General features: G+C 37.1%; 1 protein-coding gene across 3 annotated transcripts; it reads left to right on the top strand.

Moving 5' to 3' along the window:
- The first annotated feature begins 6,123 nt into the window (after window positions 1-6,123).
- pcgf5a (polycomb group ring finger 5a) lies at window positions 6,124-21,025 on the top strand. 3 transcript variants are annotated; one of them, XM_065245018.2, is made up of 9 exons: window positions 6,124-6,312; window positions 7,334-7,592; window positions 9,303-9,399; window positions 9,485-9,540; window positions 11,000-11,059; window positions 11,199-11,344; window positions 11,925-12,023; window positions 12,305-12,394; window positions 15,929-21,025. In XM_065245018.2, the coding sequence occupies exons 2-9, from the start codon at window positions 7,481-7,483 to the stop codon at window positions 15,974-15,976; spliced, it is 708 nt and encodes a 235-aa protein (XP_065101090.1). In that variant the 5' UTR covers window positions 6,124-6,312; window positions 7,334-7,480; the 3' UTR covers window positions 15,977-21,025. The 3 variants fall into 3 exon arrangements, with proteins under 3 accessions (XP_065101090.1, XP_065101088.1, XP_065101089.1); XM_065245016.2 differs by having other exon boundaries at window positions 6,125-6,312; window positions 12,305-12,400; XM_065245017.2 differs by lacking the exon at window positions 6,124-6,312 and adding an exon at window positions 6,413-6,626 and having other exon boundaries at window positions 12,305-12,400.
- The last annotated feature ends 380 nt before the right edge of the window (window positions 21,026-21,405 follow it).

The raw sequence follows: 21,405 nt of genomic DNA, 5'->3' as shown, positions 1-21,405 counted from the left end.
TGTCTTATTGTCACATTATTTGCTAATATACCAGTATTTAAATAGAAACTTTTATGGATATATTGGGTTTGGACTTGGATTTGAAGTATTCCTATAGTTAATAGCTCTTGGACTGAGCTGACTCAGAAAAAACAGGGCAAATTAACTTCTGTTGGCTTTCTATGTGAAATCATTTATAAAACAGGAAGTTTAACATATCCATTTGCTGGAAATAGAAGATGTATGGGCCTGAGGGTTATGCGACTCCATTTGGCTTTGCTTGGTGTTTTACTAAAACCTAAACTGGCCACAAAATATATAGAAAAAAAAGAGTATAGAATGTGTGTTGCCCTAGAGCAGACGTTTAAGAATGCAGGCACACACTGGTATGACCATTTGGTTTTGAGATTTGAGATTTTATTTTTATGACCTCTCTTGCAGCTGTTGAAGTGATATAAATCACTAAATAGACTCACACACACTTAAGTGTACACAAAATGACACACACATTTTTTTATGGGTGTGTATTATGTGTCCATCTTTTTTGCCAAAATTGATGACTCCTTCACATAAAGTCAGAGCCGACAGTGGCAGACAAGTAAGATTCCTGGACCTTGTAAGTGGAGCCCACAAAGGTTTGCTTTGGTAGGTAGCTACTCATTGTGCACGACAAAGGAAGCCCACGATAAAAACCTTGTATGTGAGGCTTCCCTGGCCCTGCAAAGAGCTGTAATGTGATAATAATAAGTTCATCTCATATGCAAACACATACAGGTTCCACACAAAGCTGTTCACTTAAGCTGCAACAACTCGAAAACGCAACAGTATCTCATAATGTACGAGTCCGTATGAGAATTTTTTGATTGTTGATATTGGTGGCAAACTACCTTTCTCTCTTTATCTATGATTCAGAGTGAGAGAGTAAGGAGAGTAAGGAGAGTTGGGGAGAGAGAAAAAAAATGTAAGAGGACAGCAGAAAATGCGAAGAGGTTACTGTACAGAATATCTTTATTCTACAGTAAATGTTATCATTCAGCATACAGTAATTCATAACAGCTCAGTATGAAAAATACATTCATTATTCAGTTATTCTTTCTCCTATTTCTGCCTATTCTTTCTGAAAAGAAGCATTAAAAGGAACGGCATTAAAAAGTAAAACAAATGTGAGATGCCCTACTATCTTGCCAGCAACTCAGCATGGGAAATGCAATTTAAAATTGTTCATCCCTTTACATGTGACTCCAGCCCAAAGACATAAAGTTAACCCAAAAATTCTCCAACCTCTGCAATAAATGTAAAAGACTAGAAGGAACCCTCTTCCACTGTTTTTGGAGCTGTTCGACAATACAACATTTCTGGATGGGCGTCCTAAGGGAACTTGAAAGTATATTTCGTGACTCATTAAAATTAGGACCAAAGACATGTTTGCTTGGTATGACCCGAGAACTCACATTCAAATTCCAAGGGACCCACCTTCTTCAAATCTTACTCCACTTTGCCCGTGCATACTTGTTTGTTGCTGACCAAGCCCCATCAATAGCACAGTGGATTATCATGCATTAAAAGATAAACCCTTTAAATTTGATAAAATATGGGACCCCTTTCTTCAATTATCTTGGGGCAGGAGAGACACATCTGGTTGAGCTGGGAATACAGAACCTGGCATGGAAAGACTGAATAATCACCTAATGGGGATGTAATATTTTGGTATGTTTCTCTTACGCTGTGTTTTTTATTTTATTTATATTATTATTTATTACTTTTATTATCTTTTTTTGTACTTTAATGTGTATTTTGTAGAGAATTTAAATGTATAGCCACCTGGGCATTTTGTATGGCTCAGATGTGGCAATTGTGTTTAAACCCTGTCAATGTCAAAAGCTTGCAATAAAAAAAAGTAAAACAAAAAAAGGCTCATAAAGAAAAATAATTAACAATATTGATTTAAAGAAGCACTTGTTTATTGTTTAAATGAGATGAAGAGGCAGAGAGATTTTATTAAAGTTTAAATGTCAAGTTTAAATTTAAGTTTAAATGTCAAGGTTTATATTAAACACATTTTGCCAGAAAATACGGTAATTGGATTAAAAAAAGGTTTATAGTCACAGCTGAAGTCACTTTCTCTCATTCTGTATTAGTAGATGTACAGTATATGAGAGTAATGTTTGCTCTTCTTGTTGGTTTCACAATGATATGAGTGTTAATAAGGTCCCATTACATTATGTGTTTCCAGAGTTAAATCACCTGTTTCACAATTTTATTCTAACTATGGTTAAAAACTGTAGACCATGTACAACATTTTTAAAGCAATTGAGGCATGCTAATACAGTCCTCATTATGACAGGTTAAGCAAACATACTACCAGTTTCTTGACAACATACTGGACAAAACAACCTCACGCATTATGCATTACTTTAAATTCATCTCTCTAAAGTTTTGTCATCACATTGGTAAAATACAAGTGGTAGCTACACACTTTAAAAATAAAGATGCTAAAAAGTTATTTTTGTCTTAAATTTTTTAAATCTAAAAACATTTTTTTTTCACTATAAACAGCATTTTTTTGCAACAAAAAAGTTATTTATGTTAAAGACAGGGTCCATGGTCTCTGAAAGCCAATGTTGACATTTGGAATCACCTAAACAAACACACCCATACCCCAATAGAATCTGGACCTTCTATTGTTAGACCCACCCCACACATATGCAACCCAGGCAACGATGTCGTTTAGTAGACAAGCACCTTACTGCTGATTGGCTACAAGTGTGTTTTGGTAGTCGGTCCGGCTCTCTTTTCCAAAGCATTTTTTTTTTAGAAATCAGGCACTCTGCCTTTACTTGTTTTTAATGGAACTGTTCAGCCTTTTTGGGAAGTGCCTTTATTTTTAATAGTATGGCCTTAACAATTTTGATTTTGCATAATACTAACACCAACTCTTTGAGGTGGACACATTAAATGTCTTTGAAATAACACATGCTCACATCCTTTTCTGCATCTCCCCCATCTCTGTTTTTATGTTATTTTCTGGCTTTGTTAAGCTGTTCTATAAATAGTGCCATGTCATGGCAAGTAAAATCAGAAGGATTTGAAGGACATCCAACTGTATGAGAAGAAAATCCCATTGAAAACACATTACACACACACAAGCTTTTAAAAACACCCTAAGCAAAATCATGTGAATGTATACTTCCATTGTGTGTGGTTGTGCACACAACATTAGAATAAAAACTAAGCTGCATTATGTTCTGTGTCTATAAATGGGCACACATCATTTTAACACACAGGTCCTAGACAAATGGACAATGTGTAAACACATATGTGTAATACTATGCACCAGGAAGCAGATATCTTAGAAGATCTTTCATGATCATGATATTTTCAGTTTAAAGGGTTTTGCACTGATGTTCTGTTGCTATGGTAGCATTCGCTAATGGTGAGTGTTTACATTAAGCAAAGCTTTAAAACTCAGATGTTTATCCCATTAAAAAAATGTACATGCAGTCACCATTCACCCATTAAAGCTTATGCTATCACCCACACACTTTAAACTAAAACACTCACCCACACACTTGGGAGAGACTGGGCCTTCTACTAGATTTTTATACTATCCTGTTTATTTAACAATTGGTATACAGTGTTCAAAAATGATCAGAGTAGATGGGCGAGCGAGTTACAGACTGAGGAAACTTTTAGTAGGGGTGACCGGGGCTAGTTGTCACATACTGTTGCCTCTATACATACTGTGATATCACAGTACTGTGAAACTACAGATGTCATAAGGGCTGTACAGTATCACTGTAAGTATAAGGTTTAAGGTAATTCCGTTACACTAATGCATGTTTTCTCTGGAAGTGGTTTTGTATGTGGACCTTTTGAACTGTGGTGAAAGAACAACCCTGTCCCAAATAACCAACAGTATCTGTCTGCGTCCTGCAAGACGGAGGCGTGGGTTGTAGTAGGCGTGACTTGTAGTAGTTGGAGGCGTGTCTTGTACTTTTCTAAATCGCGGTCCACCACGCGAGATCTACCTCAAAGTCAGAAGTGAAATTATGAAAGTTTTAAGACTTATTTTAAAAATAAGCTTGTATGTTAGCAATTTGGGCATCAATGTGTTTGTAGTGAATTTGTCATTAAATAAGATTTAGAGTCTGTTTGAAAACAGGTCAGGTTAGGACAGGCTGAGGATATATGATGAAAGCCTTTTAATGGTAAATTTCGTTTTGTGCATACATTTGTGCATATTTCAAAAAACGTATGGGTGGAATGTTTTTGGCACTGTGATTCTGCTGGTTAATTAAATAAAATACAATGAATTAATTTATTAATTACTCGTATTAATAAAATGTATATATTAACACGTTCAGGGATTAATAATAATTGAAAGTGATGACAATGGCATTTTTCATCAGATGTTTATATTAACAACAAAAAGAAAACGACACTAAGCCAGGGGTTTTATTATAATTTATAATAAATTAAAGAAGTTCCTTATGAGTCTATTTTTTATGTTATCCTTTGTATATTTATAAATCAAACCGTATGAGATACATACACAGCACACAGTCAAGTACATTATAAACAGTATAAGCTTATACTGCAGGCCTACAAACTCTCTCCCGTTTTAATAATAACACCCTGACCTCTGCATTACATCTGAAGCCTCCAAATTAGGCAATTTTGGGAAAAGATTATCATCTTAACTTTCGAGATGTATAGGAGAGCTCGCGTGATCCGTGAACCGCGATGTACCGTACACACTGCATATTAATTAGTTGTCACTAATATGGTTGTCACTTATTAATATGGTTGTCACTTATTAATTCGGTTGTCACTTCACCTTTTAATGCTTAATCCTGTTCTGACAACCGCATAATACAACCGAATTAACTTCCGCAAAATGCAGGGGACAACCGCATTTATAAAAACTCTGCATAGTGTGTACATTACAACTAAAGTGTACAAATGTGGATCATGGATATGACAGGTCTCTCTTCTGAAAAACTAAATTCCTAGAAGAGGAAAAGTCTTTTGCGTGCGGTGCAGAAATTGACAGAGAGCGTTTGCTGACTGTTGCCATATCTTGCACTAAAAAAAGCGAACAGGAAAACTCCAATAATAAACCGAAATAAATCCAAGTGCTTATATCAAAATATTGGGTCCCGGTACCTTTACACTTTAATAACACCAAAAACTTGTTCGCTTCATGAGCAAAAAGCAAGCCATAAACGGTTAAGCGCCAAAACAGTACGTACAAAAAACCCGAGGACCTGGCAACACTGCATGACAGCGCGCTGTTTTACAAAGGCGTGCAATGCACAACTCCAAGACGGTGGTTTATTGCAAAACATAATAATGTTAAATTATTTTGGTCAAAGCTTTGAGACGAGACGGCAGAACGTTGCTATGGTTATCTCTGTGTCAATCATCACATTTTCGGGAGTGAGTCTTGTTCCATACAGACATGTAACGAACATTTAAGGGATTCACTCCCGCATTTAAATGCGGTTGTCACTCCCGAAAGTTTGCAGTGTGTAATAGAGGATAAGAGCTTTTTTACCGTGAAAGAGGAAGATCTCGCGTGGTGGACCGTGATTTAGAAAAGTACAAGACACGCCTCCTACTACAAGTCACCCCTACTACAACTGACGCCTCCGTCTTGCAGGACGCAGACAGACCCGACTCCAAATAACAATGTTGGATTGAGTCAGATGGCATGCATTTTAATTGTTACAAAGTCACTGTAGACACTGTTACCTAATTACAACATATGCATAGTTATAAGCATCAAACCCTAAACCTAATTTATAAGCTTATGGTTTAATTAATTAATACTTCATAAATTATATTTAAAATTAATTAATTACATTACTTGTTAGCCACAACATCTGTTTTATATATCTGTATTTAACATTTTACTCCCTTATTACTCTCTCAACATGTGGGCTTAGAAATAAAATCAGTGTAGAAAAAAATAATCGGTTCATCATTTCAACATTTTTTAACTTATTATTATTTATTTTACTTATTCGCATCTGTATTTTCCTCACGTACATTTGGAGACATTACCTTAACGATGTTATTTGTGTTAAGAAAACCATCAAAAACTGTTTGCTCCCTCAGCTTAAAACAGGCTCGCGCGTCCCCCGCCCCTTCTCTGCGCGTGCTACTGCCTGCCAGTTCCGTGTCGGCCGCGAGTTTACCAGCCACGCACTGCCTGCACGCGCTAAATCCGCCGACGGACTGCAATGATGTGACTATTTCTGGTTTTCACAAACCCCCCTGTAAGACTCTAATAGGAAGTCAGAATTACGCGACGCGAAAGAATTCATAACGGTAAGTGTATTTCGGATAGCCACGGGACGTGGGAATCTGCGCGACGTTATCGCGTGCGCGTGTGTAAAGTTTGGGGAGGGGAGAAATTGTGTCATGTGGTATCGCGGAGACTGTGTGCCCGTTATACGGATCTCGTGGAGCGGATATATATACAAAATTACATAATATTAAAACGACGTAGCGAGACGAGCTCAACTTACCATGTGTTATCATTTTGATGGCGATGACGTCACGCTCTCGCCGATGAGATAACGGGACTGTTGCCGCGTATGATACGCTACGCGATTGTGATCCACGTGAAAACCTTTTTGAGAGTAAGTAATTGGTTTATTATCGAATTTATAACGGATTGTAAGTATTTCCTACTAGTTGGCCAGCTGATGTTTTCCTGTTGTGTAGGCTACATACAAATTACGTAAAACGCAAGAGCATCGCTGAGACTACGTCGCCATAAGAAATGATGCGGGTTTCGGTCACACTGTAGCAGTGCATGTAGGACTGTAGTTAAGTTTAAAGGCATACGGCAGCACCTGTGATTATCTTTATATGATGCTAGCAAACATTTCGTGCTAAACAAACTAAAAAATTGTTTGGTAATCTGTTCTTAATGAGTTGAGAAAAGCACCAAAATATACTCTTAAATACTTTGTTGTGTGTATGTAAAAGAAAGGGGACCTCAGTTTCCTGACTGTATCTGGTGGTTATTCTGTGACCACACAACCTTAAAATCAAGCCAATGAAAACATCTCGAATATTGCTTGCAATGACACACCCTTAGCTTTCCCGTCTCTTGACAGGGACTTTCCTAGACGTTTTCATAATGAGAAAGATTTTTGAACTCTGATATACTTTCTTCATGGGTTCAGGTTGTGTCTGCTTTGTTAGATTGGTTTCAAAACAAATTGTGTGGGGTAATAATCTTTCACACTTTGCTCATATCATGGAGGCACAAAATATGATGCAAAGGTCTGCAAAAGTATAAATAAGCACATAAATAAATAATGTTTTTTCTCTCTACTAGGGTCACTGTCTGAACAAAGATGCTTTTAGATTTGAGTTACAACTACCTCAAAACTAAGGCAAGAATGAAATCACTGTGGCAACCGCCTGTACAGTAGTACTGCAGACAGCTTGAGATCTCCTGACCTCTGTGACCTTTTGAGTCGAGATGGCAAACCAGCGAAAGCACCTGGTCCGAGATTTCAACCGATACATCACCTGCTCGATTTGCCGTGGATACTTGATCAAGCCCACTGCTGTCACAGAATGCCTGCACACCTGTAAGTCATCCATTTCCCTTTTTCTTACTAAAACTTTTCTGTGTCCTTATTCTTTTTTTTTTACTTTCCCAGGCGTTTCTCATCAACCAATTACTTGCATTTCATTAAAATCACCAATATAATCATAGTCAAAAATGATTAATTGTTTAATTGTTTTTAATATAAGTACTGGAAAGAAATGACCCATCAGCAGGTGCATTTGATTGAGCAATAGCATCCCTGATGTCTCCTTAAATAGTTGCAATTGTTGTAATCTGACTAACATCTAATCTTGTCTGACTATGTTGTTATATTTCACTGCTCTCATCTCTGGTTAACATCCAGATTTTTTCCAACTTTCCTTGAACCACCTAAAAAATCCCTCTTGTTGATTGTCAGATAAATCAGTGAGTCTAAAATGTCAAAGGCCATGGTAGAGTTACTGTCTGTGTGTTTGTGTGGAGTGGTTCGAGTATGGTCTTTCAAAGCACTCAACAGATGTTAAAGGGGACATATCATGAAAATCTGACTTTTTTAGGGGCTGTTTCCCAGACAGGGCCTAGACTAGTCCTAGACTAAAACATTTTTAAGAACTGTCCAAACTGAAAACAACTTGCACTGACATATCATAAAATACATCAGGGCCCTTTGTTTTGCCTCAAATTGCACACAGGTAATATTTTTAGTAGGGCATGTTTGTTAAAACTAGTTATATTTCCTAATTAAACTAAGGCCTAGTCCTGGATTAAGCTAATCCCTGTCTGGGAAACTTCCCCTTAATGTTTAATTGCTACAGTATAATTGGGTCCCCAGTGCTTGTATCAACCCAGAAAATGTGAAAAAGAAAAACCCAGTAACTTAGTTTTGGTAAACCATTCTCTGCAAGCATATAAAAAATAGGTAATTGAAATTTGGCTCCCCTTGTGATGTCAGAAGGGGATAATACAGCCTCTTAATCTGCACTATCCAACCACAGCACTGCCATTTTGTGCAGAGATCAGATCATTTGCATTTAAAAGAACACAACCAAAAACGGCACATTTTTGCTCACACCTACATAGTGGCAATTTTAACATAAAATGAATCTATAAATTTTCTATATGGTGTTTTGAGCTAAAATTTTACATATGTACTCTGAGGACATCAAAGATTTATTTGACATCTTAAAAACGTCTTCTGAAATGTTGTCTGTGGATGCATGTATGTTCAGTTTGCAAAGGCCTTTGAACATTGAAACTAGCAAAGTAACGCTTTTACAGTGACGCTGTCAAGTCATTTTTGAATGGTGTTTAAGGTATTGTCTATGGAAACTTTAGGCTTTGATGTTGTATTGTACTGTTGGTTCACTTTTAAAATGTATTGTTTCTCTGATATGTTTGTTCATAACCTTATATTACGAACTGTGACCCTAATTCGCATATTTGCAATGCGACTTGTTATTTGGACAACAAATCTCATAATTCTCCATAGACATCGGTGTCCTAAGGGTCACAGTATACTAAAATCCTTGAAAAAGTTTTATGATTCTTAACTAGTCAACATTTGAAGTGAATCAAAACCTTTCATATAAGTTGTCTTAAAACCAATACTCAATACCTGTTCTTGTCGTAGGACAACTGTAAACTTTTTTTGATCCACTTCAAATGTAAAGTAGTATATTTTAACCTTTTGTCTTTCCGTTTTTTTCCTCATATTCTGTTTCTTCTTTATATTTTCACTCTACTCATGCAGTTTGTAAGAGTTGTATTGTTCAGCATTTTGAGGAGAGCAATGAGTGCCCGGAGTGTGGAATACAGGTCCATGAAACCAACCCTTTAGAGATGCTGAGGTACTGTCTCTCTCTCTCACACACAAGTTAAAGTTAACACACTTCCTCTGTGTTTTATATGTTTTTTTTTCTTATCTTCTTGCAGACTAGATAAGACCTTAGAAGAGATTATCTTCAAGCTGGTGCCTGGACTAAGAGAGAGTGAGTTGTTCACACTCACAGACCTTTAAAGCTATATTGTTGAGAACCTTGTATAGATGCAACGGGCTTTATACTAAGATACGACATTTAAGGGTGATTTATAGTTCTGCGTAGTGCTGAAGGCTTGTGTGTAGCTTTGCCTAGCATGACGCGTACCTCAAATTTGTAACAACACATCAGTTCTAAGCGGACCAGAAGCGCTGTGATTGGTCCACTAGAACCCCTCCTGACAGGTCAAAAAAATTGTTGCATTTTCACTTGATTGTAAATAATGTATGGGCAGACTTAGGAGTGATATTTAAAGCACAATTATTATCCGATTTACGATTTTACATTTTCTTTGGTGTATAAGTGTGTGTTAGTACATGTTAATGATATGCAAAAGTTACAAATCCCAAAGTAAACAATGACGCCAGTTATCGTTTCCAACGAAAATCTATTTTCTTGGACTACAACAAACACATGGATTGTAGGCAACAGTTTACTTCCTGGGCTTGTTGACATGGACACGACTTCTGCCCGCTTCTGAAATACAGCCTGTAAGTAGTCTATGTTTTCATATTTAAAGAATTAACTACAAACTAAACCATGACTCAAACGCGAGTTAAGTTCAGTGCAGAGTAGCACTTGTTGTTTGTCGTTTTTGCAATTACAAATGCAGACATAGTTTTATGTTTTAGTATCCTTACCTTCCAGATTTGGCTCGAATTGATAAGATAGTAAAGATGATAATAACTCCTATCAGTATTGCATTGTGAGCTAATTTTTAAAAAATTTTGACGTCAGAGGTATTCAGGCTAATCACAACGTGTTGGTTAGATGGCCATTTGGGGTCACAGAGCTTTTCCGATTGATAAGCTTTGTAACAAATCAGAGCGTTTGAGGAAGGCGGGGAAATTTGGAACAACAAAAATGTTTGGTATGTGGAAAATAATGTGTTATTTGAACTATAAACCACACAAACATATTGTATTATACCAAAGACACAAAATAACTTTGTTTTTTAGCAACGAAATAGGTGCTATTTAACTCCAGCTGCAACAAAAGTCGCAATCTATTTACGTTCATCACTGCTGATGCTTCTCCAACAACATACACAGCAAGCTGTTTCTTCTTCGGCTTTGCCTTGAAAATGTGTATACACCAGTAACATGCAGATGGACATTGGCCACTAGCAATCTGCATGTGCAATTGCATGCATGTCAATGTGAACAATGATGCAAAAGTATAAATGAAAACCGACCCGTAGGCTACTGCACACAAAGGTCCTACGCAGAACTATAATTCTTTAGTATTACAAGGCCTTTATTTGTCCTTCTCAAGCATATCCAAAGCTAAAAACAAACTCACAGTTTGTCTTCAGAGATGTTTTGTGGTTGTGTTTTGGTTGGTAAGAGTTCTTGATTTCATAAAGTTTTTAATGCACTGGTGTCTTTAACTGATTATGTTTATTTACTAGAGGAGGAACAACAGGAAAGTGAATTTTGGAGAAAAAATAAGCTCAAATCAAATGGAGAAGGTAACTTAAATAAATTCCTGCACAGATATTCAAACGTTTACACACAGTCACATAAAGTGAATATCACTACCGATATAAACGGGTCATCGTTATCAATATACTTTTAAGTTTGAAGCCACAATTTTTGTCTGTTTTATAGATGGTCCTAGGTCTAAGAAACCTCGACTGAGTGATGAAGAGGAAGATGATGGAAAGGGTGGAGACTACCACAGAAGTGATCCTCAGATTGCCATTTGTCTGGACTGTCTACGAAACAATGGCCAGTCAGGAGAAAGCATAGTAAAGGTACATAGAGACAGTGTAGCTAAATATAGTAATACCCTTGAAGTGTTTGGACATTTGAGCCATGTAAAAAATGTATGAATGTAATGAATCACTCATAACAAACATTAAATATAAAACCAATAGCCATTTATTCTAATTAAATGTAACACAAACACACATTTAAGGAAAGTATTTTGTAATAAGAAGTTAAAGGTTTTATTTAAAGTTTAAAACAATATACTTAAAAAAAAAAAATACTAAACTTGTGTGCACACTTTGTCCATAGTTTATGTGATGAACCAAACTTGTGGTTACTCTGTTATTACACCTGTTTGAACTAGAGGGAATTTAATGTCTTCCACAATAAATTACCTCGAGACCAGTTGGTTAAACATCATTGTGAAAATGGCTCAGAACAGTGAAGATATTTATAAGAAAAACTCAAGAATTTATCTTTTGCAGAATTTGGAGAAATTCAGTTCAGTTTAAGTTTCAGAAATAATTTCTTAGGGCCACTTTATATACTCTTTATATTTTTGGATGTATGTCTGTGTCTGTGCACAGTATGTTTACAACTCCTCAACTTGTCTCTCTGCGACAGGGTTTAATGAAGAAATTCATCCGTTGCTCTACTCGTGTTACAGTGGGAACCATTAAGAAGTTCCTCTGTGTAAAATTGAAGTTGCCAAGCTCTTATGAGGTAAAATACTGTTATATTTTTCTTTTCCCCGGGTTAGCCAGAGTCAACACTTAAACTATAAATGCAGCTAGATTCACAACAGAGTCTAACTGCATGTGCCTGTGCCTTCAGAGTTACCAGAGTAAACCTTCAGAGTTTAAATGGGTATACATAAATTGAGTTTTAATGCAATTGCCCATCTAAAAACAAATCTTAATTATTATCATCTTTTGTTTAGTTACCTGATTTCACTAAATAGACTTTTTATATGTACATACATTTATACTGGGATGTGCCTGCAGCTTGATGTTCTGTGTAATGGTGAGATCATGGGCAAAGACCACACCCTGGAGTTCATCTACCGCACTCGTTGGAGACTACAGGGAGAAAGTGTGAGTGTAAGTGTATGTTTATTTAAGATTTCACTTTGAAAACCGTCTTTTGGCCCATTTAGACCCGTTTTCAGCTGTAAATGGGAAGGTTTTATACAGTTTGGCTGTTTGTTTACATGACAACTGCATTTGGAGTCCTGAAAACCGAAACTCTGCTTATTTGCGACCCTGAACTAGTAGATTGCGTTGGTCATTATGGAAATCACCTGTGGCACCTGTGTTATATCTTTTGTGCCTTCTTTGTGAATAACCCGCAGATATTACTTTTTACATTAGCGTTTTTTTTTTTTAAATTGCGCTCTCAGGCTAATTTGCCCTGTTAAATAAATCTGGCCCATAATCGCATTAAGATGTTTACATGACTGGAGCTAACCTCTTCACTTCTGTTTACATGCAGTTTTTATTTTCTGATTATTCGCACATAGCCCAATGCAGAGCACAAAGACACGTTTTCCGCCAATACATATTTCTGCTATTATCCACCAGGTGGTGCTCTTACCCAACTATTGGTGCTTTTCCATAGCATAGTACTCCACGGTTTAGTTTAGTTTGGGTCGGGTCAGCCCACCTCACTTTGGCGTGGTTAGCTTTTCCATCGGGTTTGGTATCACTTCGCAGTGGGAGGGATTATAGGCGTGTCGTTATATTTGCGCTGCCTACTGCTGTGACATCATACAAGGGAGACCGTCGTTGTACACCACAAAATTAAAATTGGCCACCACAAATAGATGTTTGCACATCACGTTTATCACTATACCTCACATGACAGTTTCTGTTCAAACACCCGTGGCGTCAGTCACCGGTGCTCCGCTGAGCCTCATTGAAGTTATATTTAAGCTATATAATGCTGACGTGCTCATCGCGAATGTTCCGCCACAAACTGCAAGTCTGGAAAAAACTGTTATGGTGTCTCTGATTCTCAACCTCTGGATGTTTTTCATTGCTAAAAGGGAGTTCGGGAACTTATAGCAGAGCACAGATGACAACATGTTTGCTCGAGACAGCGCAAGCTAGCACTAAGGTAAAGAATCTTTCACATTATGGCAATGACGCTGGTAGTGACGATTCTCTCAGACCAATCAGTGATCTACAGTGTTTTTGCGTCTCGTTTGGTATCAGCTCGGGTCGCTATAAACCCCAACCCAGGTGGTACGAAAAAAGTATTGGGTACTACGTACTGCACCCAGTGGAAAAACTCCCAAAAGTAAGCTGACCCGACCCAAACTAAACCAAACCAAACCGTGGGGTACTATGCAATGGAAAAGCGACATTATAAAACCCGGAAGCAACCCCTTAGGGCATCCCCTTCAGTGAGATGTTTAAACAACGTGATAGTTCTGTCACCTACAGATATGTAAAAATCTTCATAACTTCAAGTAATCCGTCAGTGAATTTAACACTCTCATCATCCCTAGTCTGCCGCTGCCATGTTTCCCACATGAGCACATACAACGGGAGATGCTGGCCCCTGGATCAGATTCGGTTTGTATTGATAAGATAGTAAAGACGATATTACTTTTTGTCAGCATTGCATTGTGTGCTTATCTTCAAAACATGGTAAGGAGCTTTGTAACAAATCAGAGCGTTTGAGGAAGGCAGGGATATCTGGAGCAAAAAAATCTACAATATGTAGGGAAATAATGTTGGGGGGGGGGGTTTGGACCATAAACCACTTAAACACATTGTATTATACCACATACACAAAATTATGTTGTTTTTTAGCAACGAAATAGGTGCTATTTAAAGCCCTTTTCACACAGAAATTCCGTAAAATACACGGGATATGCATCCTGGATTTTTCCGGAATAGTTAGATTTTTTTTCATTCACACTGCCAAGTTTACCCGCCATGTGACGGTCCCGGAAAGACACGCGACCTATTGAAAGTCCCGCCCTCTCTTCTACGCAGCGTCTGAAGTTTGCATATTATATATTATTTCTCTCTCCAGAAACAACTCGCGTGCATTTTTGTTTATGATAAGACTGCAAAGGAGCGAGTGAACGCACAGTTCTATTCTGGTGAATGATCTCAGCTTTAGAGTGGATATTTGACGAGCTCCCTGATTTCTGCTTTGATACAGTTTTCAGATATTTCTCATTGTGATTGTTTATATCCATTTAAAACCCGCATTTTGAGGAGCTGAACGATATATCTTGTTAGGATGACGCGCGGGTATTTTCCTTTATTATAGCTCAAATGAGCACGTGACGCGATATTCTTTTATGCTGCTGAATGATCTCTGTTTCAACGCAGTATGTAACGAGCTAACTTACCTGATATCTGCTTCAGTCCAGTTTGCAGACATTTCTCGTAGTGAATGTTGTTAATCCCTCATTTTAAAGAGTTGAACCAACTTCATGTTGCCATGACACGCGCGTCCTCACTACGGCACGTGCATCATTGTTTATGCGTCTCATTTATAATTTCCTGATAACTGCTTCAATGTAGTTTGCACCATTTCTCGTGGTGAATGTTTATATGCATGTTATCTCTCATTGTAAGGAGCTGAACCATAACTTGTGTTGTGATGATGACGCGCGCGTCCTCACTTCGACACGCCCATTACGGCATTCTTGCGGCTTTCTGTTCACACAGAGGGTTACCCGCGTATCTTACTAGGTCCTCTTTCCGGCAACGATCCCAGAAGATTAACAGAACGAGTTTTTGTTCACACAGACGCTTGTCTGGCAATTTTACGGGTATTTTCTGGGACCAGAGGTCTGTGTGAATGGGGTTTTAAGAGACCACCTTATGTATCGGCCACATTAGCCAAACAAACTGTACTCTGGGGTCAAACGTACTCTGGTACAGTCTGAAACATATATTGTGAGAACACCCTAAGCAGATGTAAGTGAGTCTGGGTGTGTGTTCATGAGGAGTGTGAACAGCTGTCGGTGAGTTAGTGTCGTTGATTGTGATGAAGTCAAACGTAAAAAACTGCTTACAGCTACTGACAGATCTGTGAGTCATATTTCTCCAGTTACACACACACATTAAAAGTTGACACAAAATCAGAGGGCACATCGGTGCCCTTAGGCTTGTGTCCTCAACTTACTCATAAAGAGCAACAGCAAAGTGATATATGAAATGGAACTTAAAGGGATAGTTTACCCAAAAATGAAAACTTTGTTATTATTTACTCAACCTTATGTTGTTTTATCACCCAATGTCTTTCTTTGTTCTTTAGAACCTCATTTTTAGGATGTTTACTTTTTAAATGATGTGTAACAACTGAACCTGTAGCAATATCCACAAAAGGTAGAGATGTAAATCTATTAAGTACACTTAAAATATATCACACGAGTCGAGTGGAATTATTTATTTAACACTTATGGGGTGTACCATAGAATGTCACTCCCTTAGTTACCAGAAAACCCAAAATAACTTTTTTAATAAGTTGTATTTGGGTTTTGAAGAACAAAAAAGACACTGGGGATTCAAACAACATGAGTAAGTACTAAGTTTTCATTTTTGGCTGGACTATCCCTTTACATGAAAATTTTTTTTTAATTTGTTTTGTTTACATTTTTACAGGCTTATCCCATGGTCCTTGAGTACCGTCCACGGATCGACTTCGGTTAAATGGCACTTTTAACAGCTTTCTGGAAATTCCTCCAATCTCCTGCAGACCGATGTCAAGTAATAGACAAAAAGCTAATTAACTGAATGATTGTGCCTCTGTTAAAAGACAATAAGATGAAGCCCAACGGCTGACAGGACTGCTCTCTTCTTCCTGTGCACTGCTTCAGCCTTATCCGTGTTTCCACCCTCCTCCTTGTTCCTGATTGACAATTGTGGCTCCGCCCACTGGCACAGAATTAAGTCTGATGATTACGTTCCTCCAAAGCTTTCCCTGCATGTTGTCTCTATGACGACGCCTTAGCGTAGGGCAGCCTGTTGGGATTATGTGATAGCAATCTAGCACAGAAAGTAACCTCCCAAATACATCCCAAAAAATGCACCCTGGCTAGGAAGGAGAGAAAAATAAGGAATTTTTAGGCTGAAGTTTATACTTACTAGAAAAGGATTTAATTGATTTTAAATTGTTGTTTTATTAGGCATTTTATCTGAGACTTTGCACTAGAGACGAATCCAAATGTCTCACTTTATTGTTGCTATTCTATCTTTGTTTCATTCTCTCTCTTCTTTTTCTACCTTGTTCTTACCACCCACATTGTTCTTCATACATTCAGTAACACTTTTCATGTCACCATTATCTCTCTTTCTCTCTCTTTCTTTCTCTATTCCTCTCTCTGTCTCTCTCTCACACACACACACACACACACACACACACATGAACTCTGTCTTTCTCCAGCTTGTTCCATCTTCCCTCACACACTAATTTTTTTCCAATGGTGTTTTGGCTCTGGTCTGAAGTATTGATGGATCTCATTCAGCTGGAATTGAATGAGAGGTCTATAGATGTCCCAAAATAACTGCACTGAAAGGCACTCTGGGTAAGCATTTCTCCCTCACACTAATCTAAGGCCAAATCTTACATTACCCAAACTAGATGTTTATTTTATTAGGAATGGTATTACAATAACTGATGCCAGATATGTTTAAACCAGTGGTTCACTGAGAAATATCATTTTGTTAAATGTTTTCTCAATGAAAGCAATGACTGAGGAGCACCAGCTGTACAGTATCTTGCACAGAACAGCTTTTAATCACAGTCTGGTAGCTGTAAACATTCTGTTGTTTTCTGCTTAATTAGAAAGTATATTTAAATGCCAATGCAAAGTTATTCCTGTGAAATCCTTATCAGCTCACCAGACATTTTGAATTATGAATTATGAATGCAACACCCAGAATGTCAATAATGTTACTTTTCCTGTGTATTTTGAGTGGTTTTGCACTTAGGCAATTGCAAAGTAAGGCTATAGTTTTCATGTGTCGATGCAACCGTGTTTGGTGGATCAGAATTGCTGAGACTAAAACATATTTTCATTGATAATACAAAGGGAATATAAAATAATTTGATATTTAAAAATTTGATATATATTTGAAATTAAACAAATTTTGTAATATTGTACGTATGTAATTCATGACACAGCTATGCAGAGGATGTGCCAGTGATGTAAGTTAGGAAAAAATGATATTTGAAGAGTTCAGATGCAAAACTTTATTAAAGGATTAGTCCATTTTCTAAAAAAAAATTCAGATAATTTACTCACCACCATGTCTTTATCTTTGTTCACTCGGGAAGAAATTGTTTTTTGAGGAAAACATTCTAGGATTTTTCTCATTTTAATGGACCCCAACACTTAACAGTTTTAATGCAGATTAAAATTGCAGTTTCAAAGGACCCTAAACGATCCCAAACAAGACATAAGGGTCTTATATAGCTAAACGATTGTCATTTTTGGCAAGCAAAATAAACAATAAGCACTTTTAAACCACAACTTCTCGTCTTCCTCCGGTCCGGTGACGCGCCAGTGCGACCTCACGTAATTGCGTAATGACGTTGAAAGGTCACGTGTTACATATATGAAAGACGATTTTAAACAATAAACAAAGAAATTCATTAGTATCATTGGACGTACAACAACCTCGGAAACGGTCCTCTTTCTCCACACTTGTTAACACTGGAGCGTAGTTTCACATACGTCATCCGCGACCAGGCCCGGAGTGGGTAATCGGGAGAATTCCCGGTGGGCCGCTTCACTTTTGGGCTGGTCGAGTTTTTTTTTTTACATTTGTCACGTTAGTGATTCTATCTTGTCTTAAATGACACTTCACACGTTTCGCATTGACACTGCAGCGAAGTACCATGTGAGGGAGTTTTCCCCTCCAATAGAGTTGGTTCGGTCCATAGCATGTCTTTTCCAAAACTTTTCTCCGGTAGGCTGGGCCGGCCCTACCAATACGCGTCTGAGAGGAGGAGGGCGAAAAAAACAGGTTGAAGAAAAAGCCACTGAACAAGAATGCTGCCAAATGTGCCAAACTTACAGATTTATTTTCAAGAGCACAAACTAAAGTGGCAACAGGTAACTTAAAGAGAAATAAGCCTAGTAATGATTAGCATTAGCAACGTAATTATTCGGCTAATACTGTTGTCAACCTATTTACAAGCCAAAAAAATTTTTGGTTAAAATATTATCCTTTTGTGTATACATGCCGATTCATAGACTTTGCAAATATTATGCAAGCAGCTTCTGAACAGTCCCTCGCTGAAAATGAGGAGGCCATGAGTAAACAATATGAATTCAAGTTATTTAACCCTCAGGTTGTGTTCAGAACCCTATAACACCTTTTGTGTTCCCAGTAAAAAATGACCAGCCTAAAAAAGTCAAATTGTTTTCTTTTTTAATTAGGACTTTTATATTTCTATTTGCATCTGATTAATCATCGGCCTCATAGCATTAGCAATGCTAATAATTGATCAACCTTTCCTTGTGGAATACACTATAAAAAGGGCTGGGTTATTTATATATTTTATATATTGGACAGAACACGCTGCTGGGTTAAAATTGCCCAGTGCTGGGTTGTTTTAACCCAACTGTTGGGTTATTATAATCCATGGTTGCATAACAACCCAACATTGGGTAATTTTTAACCCAGCATGTGTTCTGTCCAGTATTTACCCACTATGGGAAAAAAAATAACCCAGAGTGTTTTAGAGTGTACAGGAATATTTTTGTAAACTTCTCATCTTAAGTGAAATATTATTTAACTTTTACCTTATTTGTTGAACCATGATATTAATAAAAACTAAAGTAAGAACTGAACTGTTGCTTTATTTATTCAATTTGAAAAAAGTGCTTATTTGGAATAACACTATGGAAAAAGTGGGCCGGTCTTGGGCCTGGAACTCCCGGTCTGAAAAGTGGCCCCACTCCGGCCCTGTCCGCGACCTCTTGATGTGGTGATGTATTACGTGAGGTCGCGCTGGCGCGTCATAGGACCGGAGGAAGACGAGAAGTTGTGGTTTAAAAGTGCATATTTTTTATTTTTCTTGCCAAAAATGACAATCGTTTTGCTAGATAAGACCCTTATGCCTCGTTTGGGATCGTTTAGAGTCCTTTGACACTTCAATTTTAAACTGCATTGAAACTGTTAAGTGTTGGGGTCCATTAAAAGAGAAAAATCCTGGAATGTTTTCCTCCGAAACATAATTTCTTCTCAACTGAACAAAGAAAGACATCAACATTTTGGATGACATGGTGGTGAGTAAATTATCTGTTTTTTTGTTTTTGAAAATTGACTAATCCTTAAAGTGCATCTGCATTTTATCTAATGAGCATTTTTTATCAAGCACTTATGTTCATTTTAAATGGCAATAAAAGTTATTTATCAGTAATTTAAATGCCTTATTTTCACAAATGTCACTTTAGTCTTTTTATTGGTATTTTACATACTGTATTAGACTAGTCTTTCGCTGCAAAAACATCACTTCTTTGGACAAGACTAAAGATGCAACTAGAAACACTGATAAAAATCTGAATTCATAATGTTAAAATTAAGAAATTATAACAAAAGTTTTTCATTAACATTTAATATGTGCTGAGAGCAGTTAATATTTTTCTCATTTTTGAGGAAGGTGACATTTAGCAGCTTTTGCATCTGAGCTCTTCATTGAACTGAATATATTAAGCCCTGGTCATGTTATAAGAAGCACTTGTAAAGTAATCAATACATTGTTTTAAGTATTTAGTACTGGGTGTTCATGACTTAAAGTTCTGATAGTTTTTTAAAGGATAGGAGGTATTAGGCCAACTGTTGTAAGTTTGTTTACATGAAAAAGTTAATTGTTAATAATATGTGCAGTAGCCATTGATAGGAATATTACATTTAATCTTAGAAATAATAACACCAAATTGAAAGAGTTGCCAAACAGTTTTATTAACTTTGTTAAAAGGTTTTTTAAGAATTGATGTTAATGACATTGAGTGTTGAGATTATATTCCACAAAAATCATATTTGATGTTACTCAATTTAGTAGATTTACCGGTTCATTTGCTTTGGGTCATCTCAGGGGGTAATAACTGGTGAAATCAGGGTTTGTTCAATGTTCTCTGGAGTGAAGGCTGTCATTAACAATACGCTTTATAAATCACAAGTCAATGTAGTGCAGTAGGTGTCGATATAGCAATCAAACAGTGAGTTTAAAATGAATTTCTTCAATGTATTCAATAGTGGAAATATAAGACGTTTCTACTATCTCGTTCAATCCAACACTTAATGTCTGATCAGGATCTGTTTTACCAACATAATCTATTGTGATAGGTCTTAAAAATCTTGCACTCTGTTCAGCAGTGGAATTCCTCATGTTGTTTAGGACAAAGGTCGCTGGCTGCTCTCCAAAATCCAAATTCCTCCCCACTAAAAAAACATGCAAATCAACTATAAAGTGTCTTTGAGCTCTGATTATAAATACAATGTATTTTTGTATGTTGAAGCACTTGTGTATATTTGAACCTATAATTATCAAATTTTATGTCAATGCTTGTTTTTTCCTAATAGATGATGCTGCTTGGGCTAATTTATTTGTTTTTATACTTCCCGTCGGCCTGCTACATGTTCCCCTTGTAAATTGTCTCATTGTACATGAAAAAGCTTCTTAATGCTGTTCATGGCCTATATGATTATTATTTAATTAATGAACAATAAATATGAAAAAAAATATAACTGAGTATCTTTTCTTTGACTGTCCATATTTTGCTGGTACAAATGCATTTAGGTTGCACATTAATATAATAGTTTTTATGTGAGATTCTTATTTTCATGGTCTTATGGACTGAGGGTAGCAAACCCCTGAGAGACCAAAACTTTGAAAGGTGTTGAAAGGCACTGTTCAAAAACACCATTCCATGTGTGTGATATCATTGTTAGAGTTTACACCATTGACAATGAAAACCACAGGACAAGACAGGAATGTACCTTCTTTTAGCACAGTTTCTATGCCCAGCTCTCGCTTTCTCTCGCTCGTTCATTCTTTCTCACCCCCTTGTCTCTCCCACACTCACACAGAAGGAAGTGAAATGTGACATGCATTCCTCTGTTAGTTA

Source organism: Paramisgurnus dabryanus, chromosome 17 (assembly GCF_030506205.2).
Source record: "Paramisgurnus dabryanus chromosome 17, PD_genome_1.1, whole genome shotgun sequence".
NCBI classification, from domain to species: domain Eukaryota; kingdom Metazoa; phylum Chordata; class Actinopteri; order Cypriniformes; family Cobitidae; genus Paramisgurnus; species Paramisgurnus dabryanus.
Note: the sequence above shows the minus strand (reverse complement) of the source record. Positions and strands in the feature narration are given on the sequence as shown.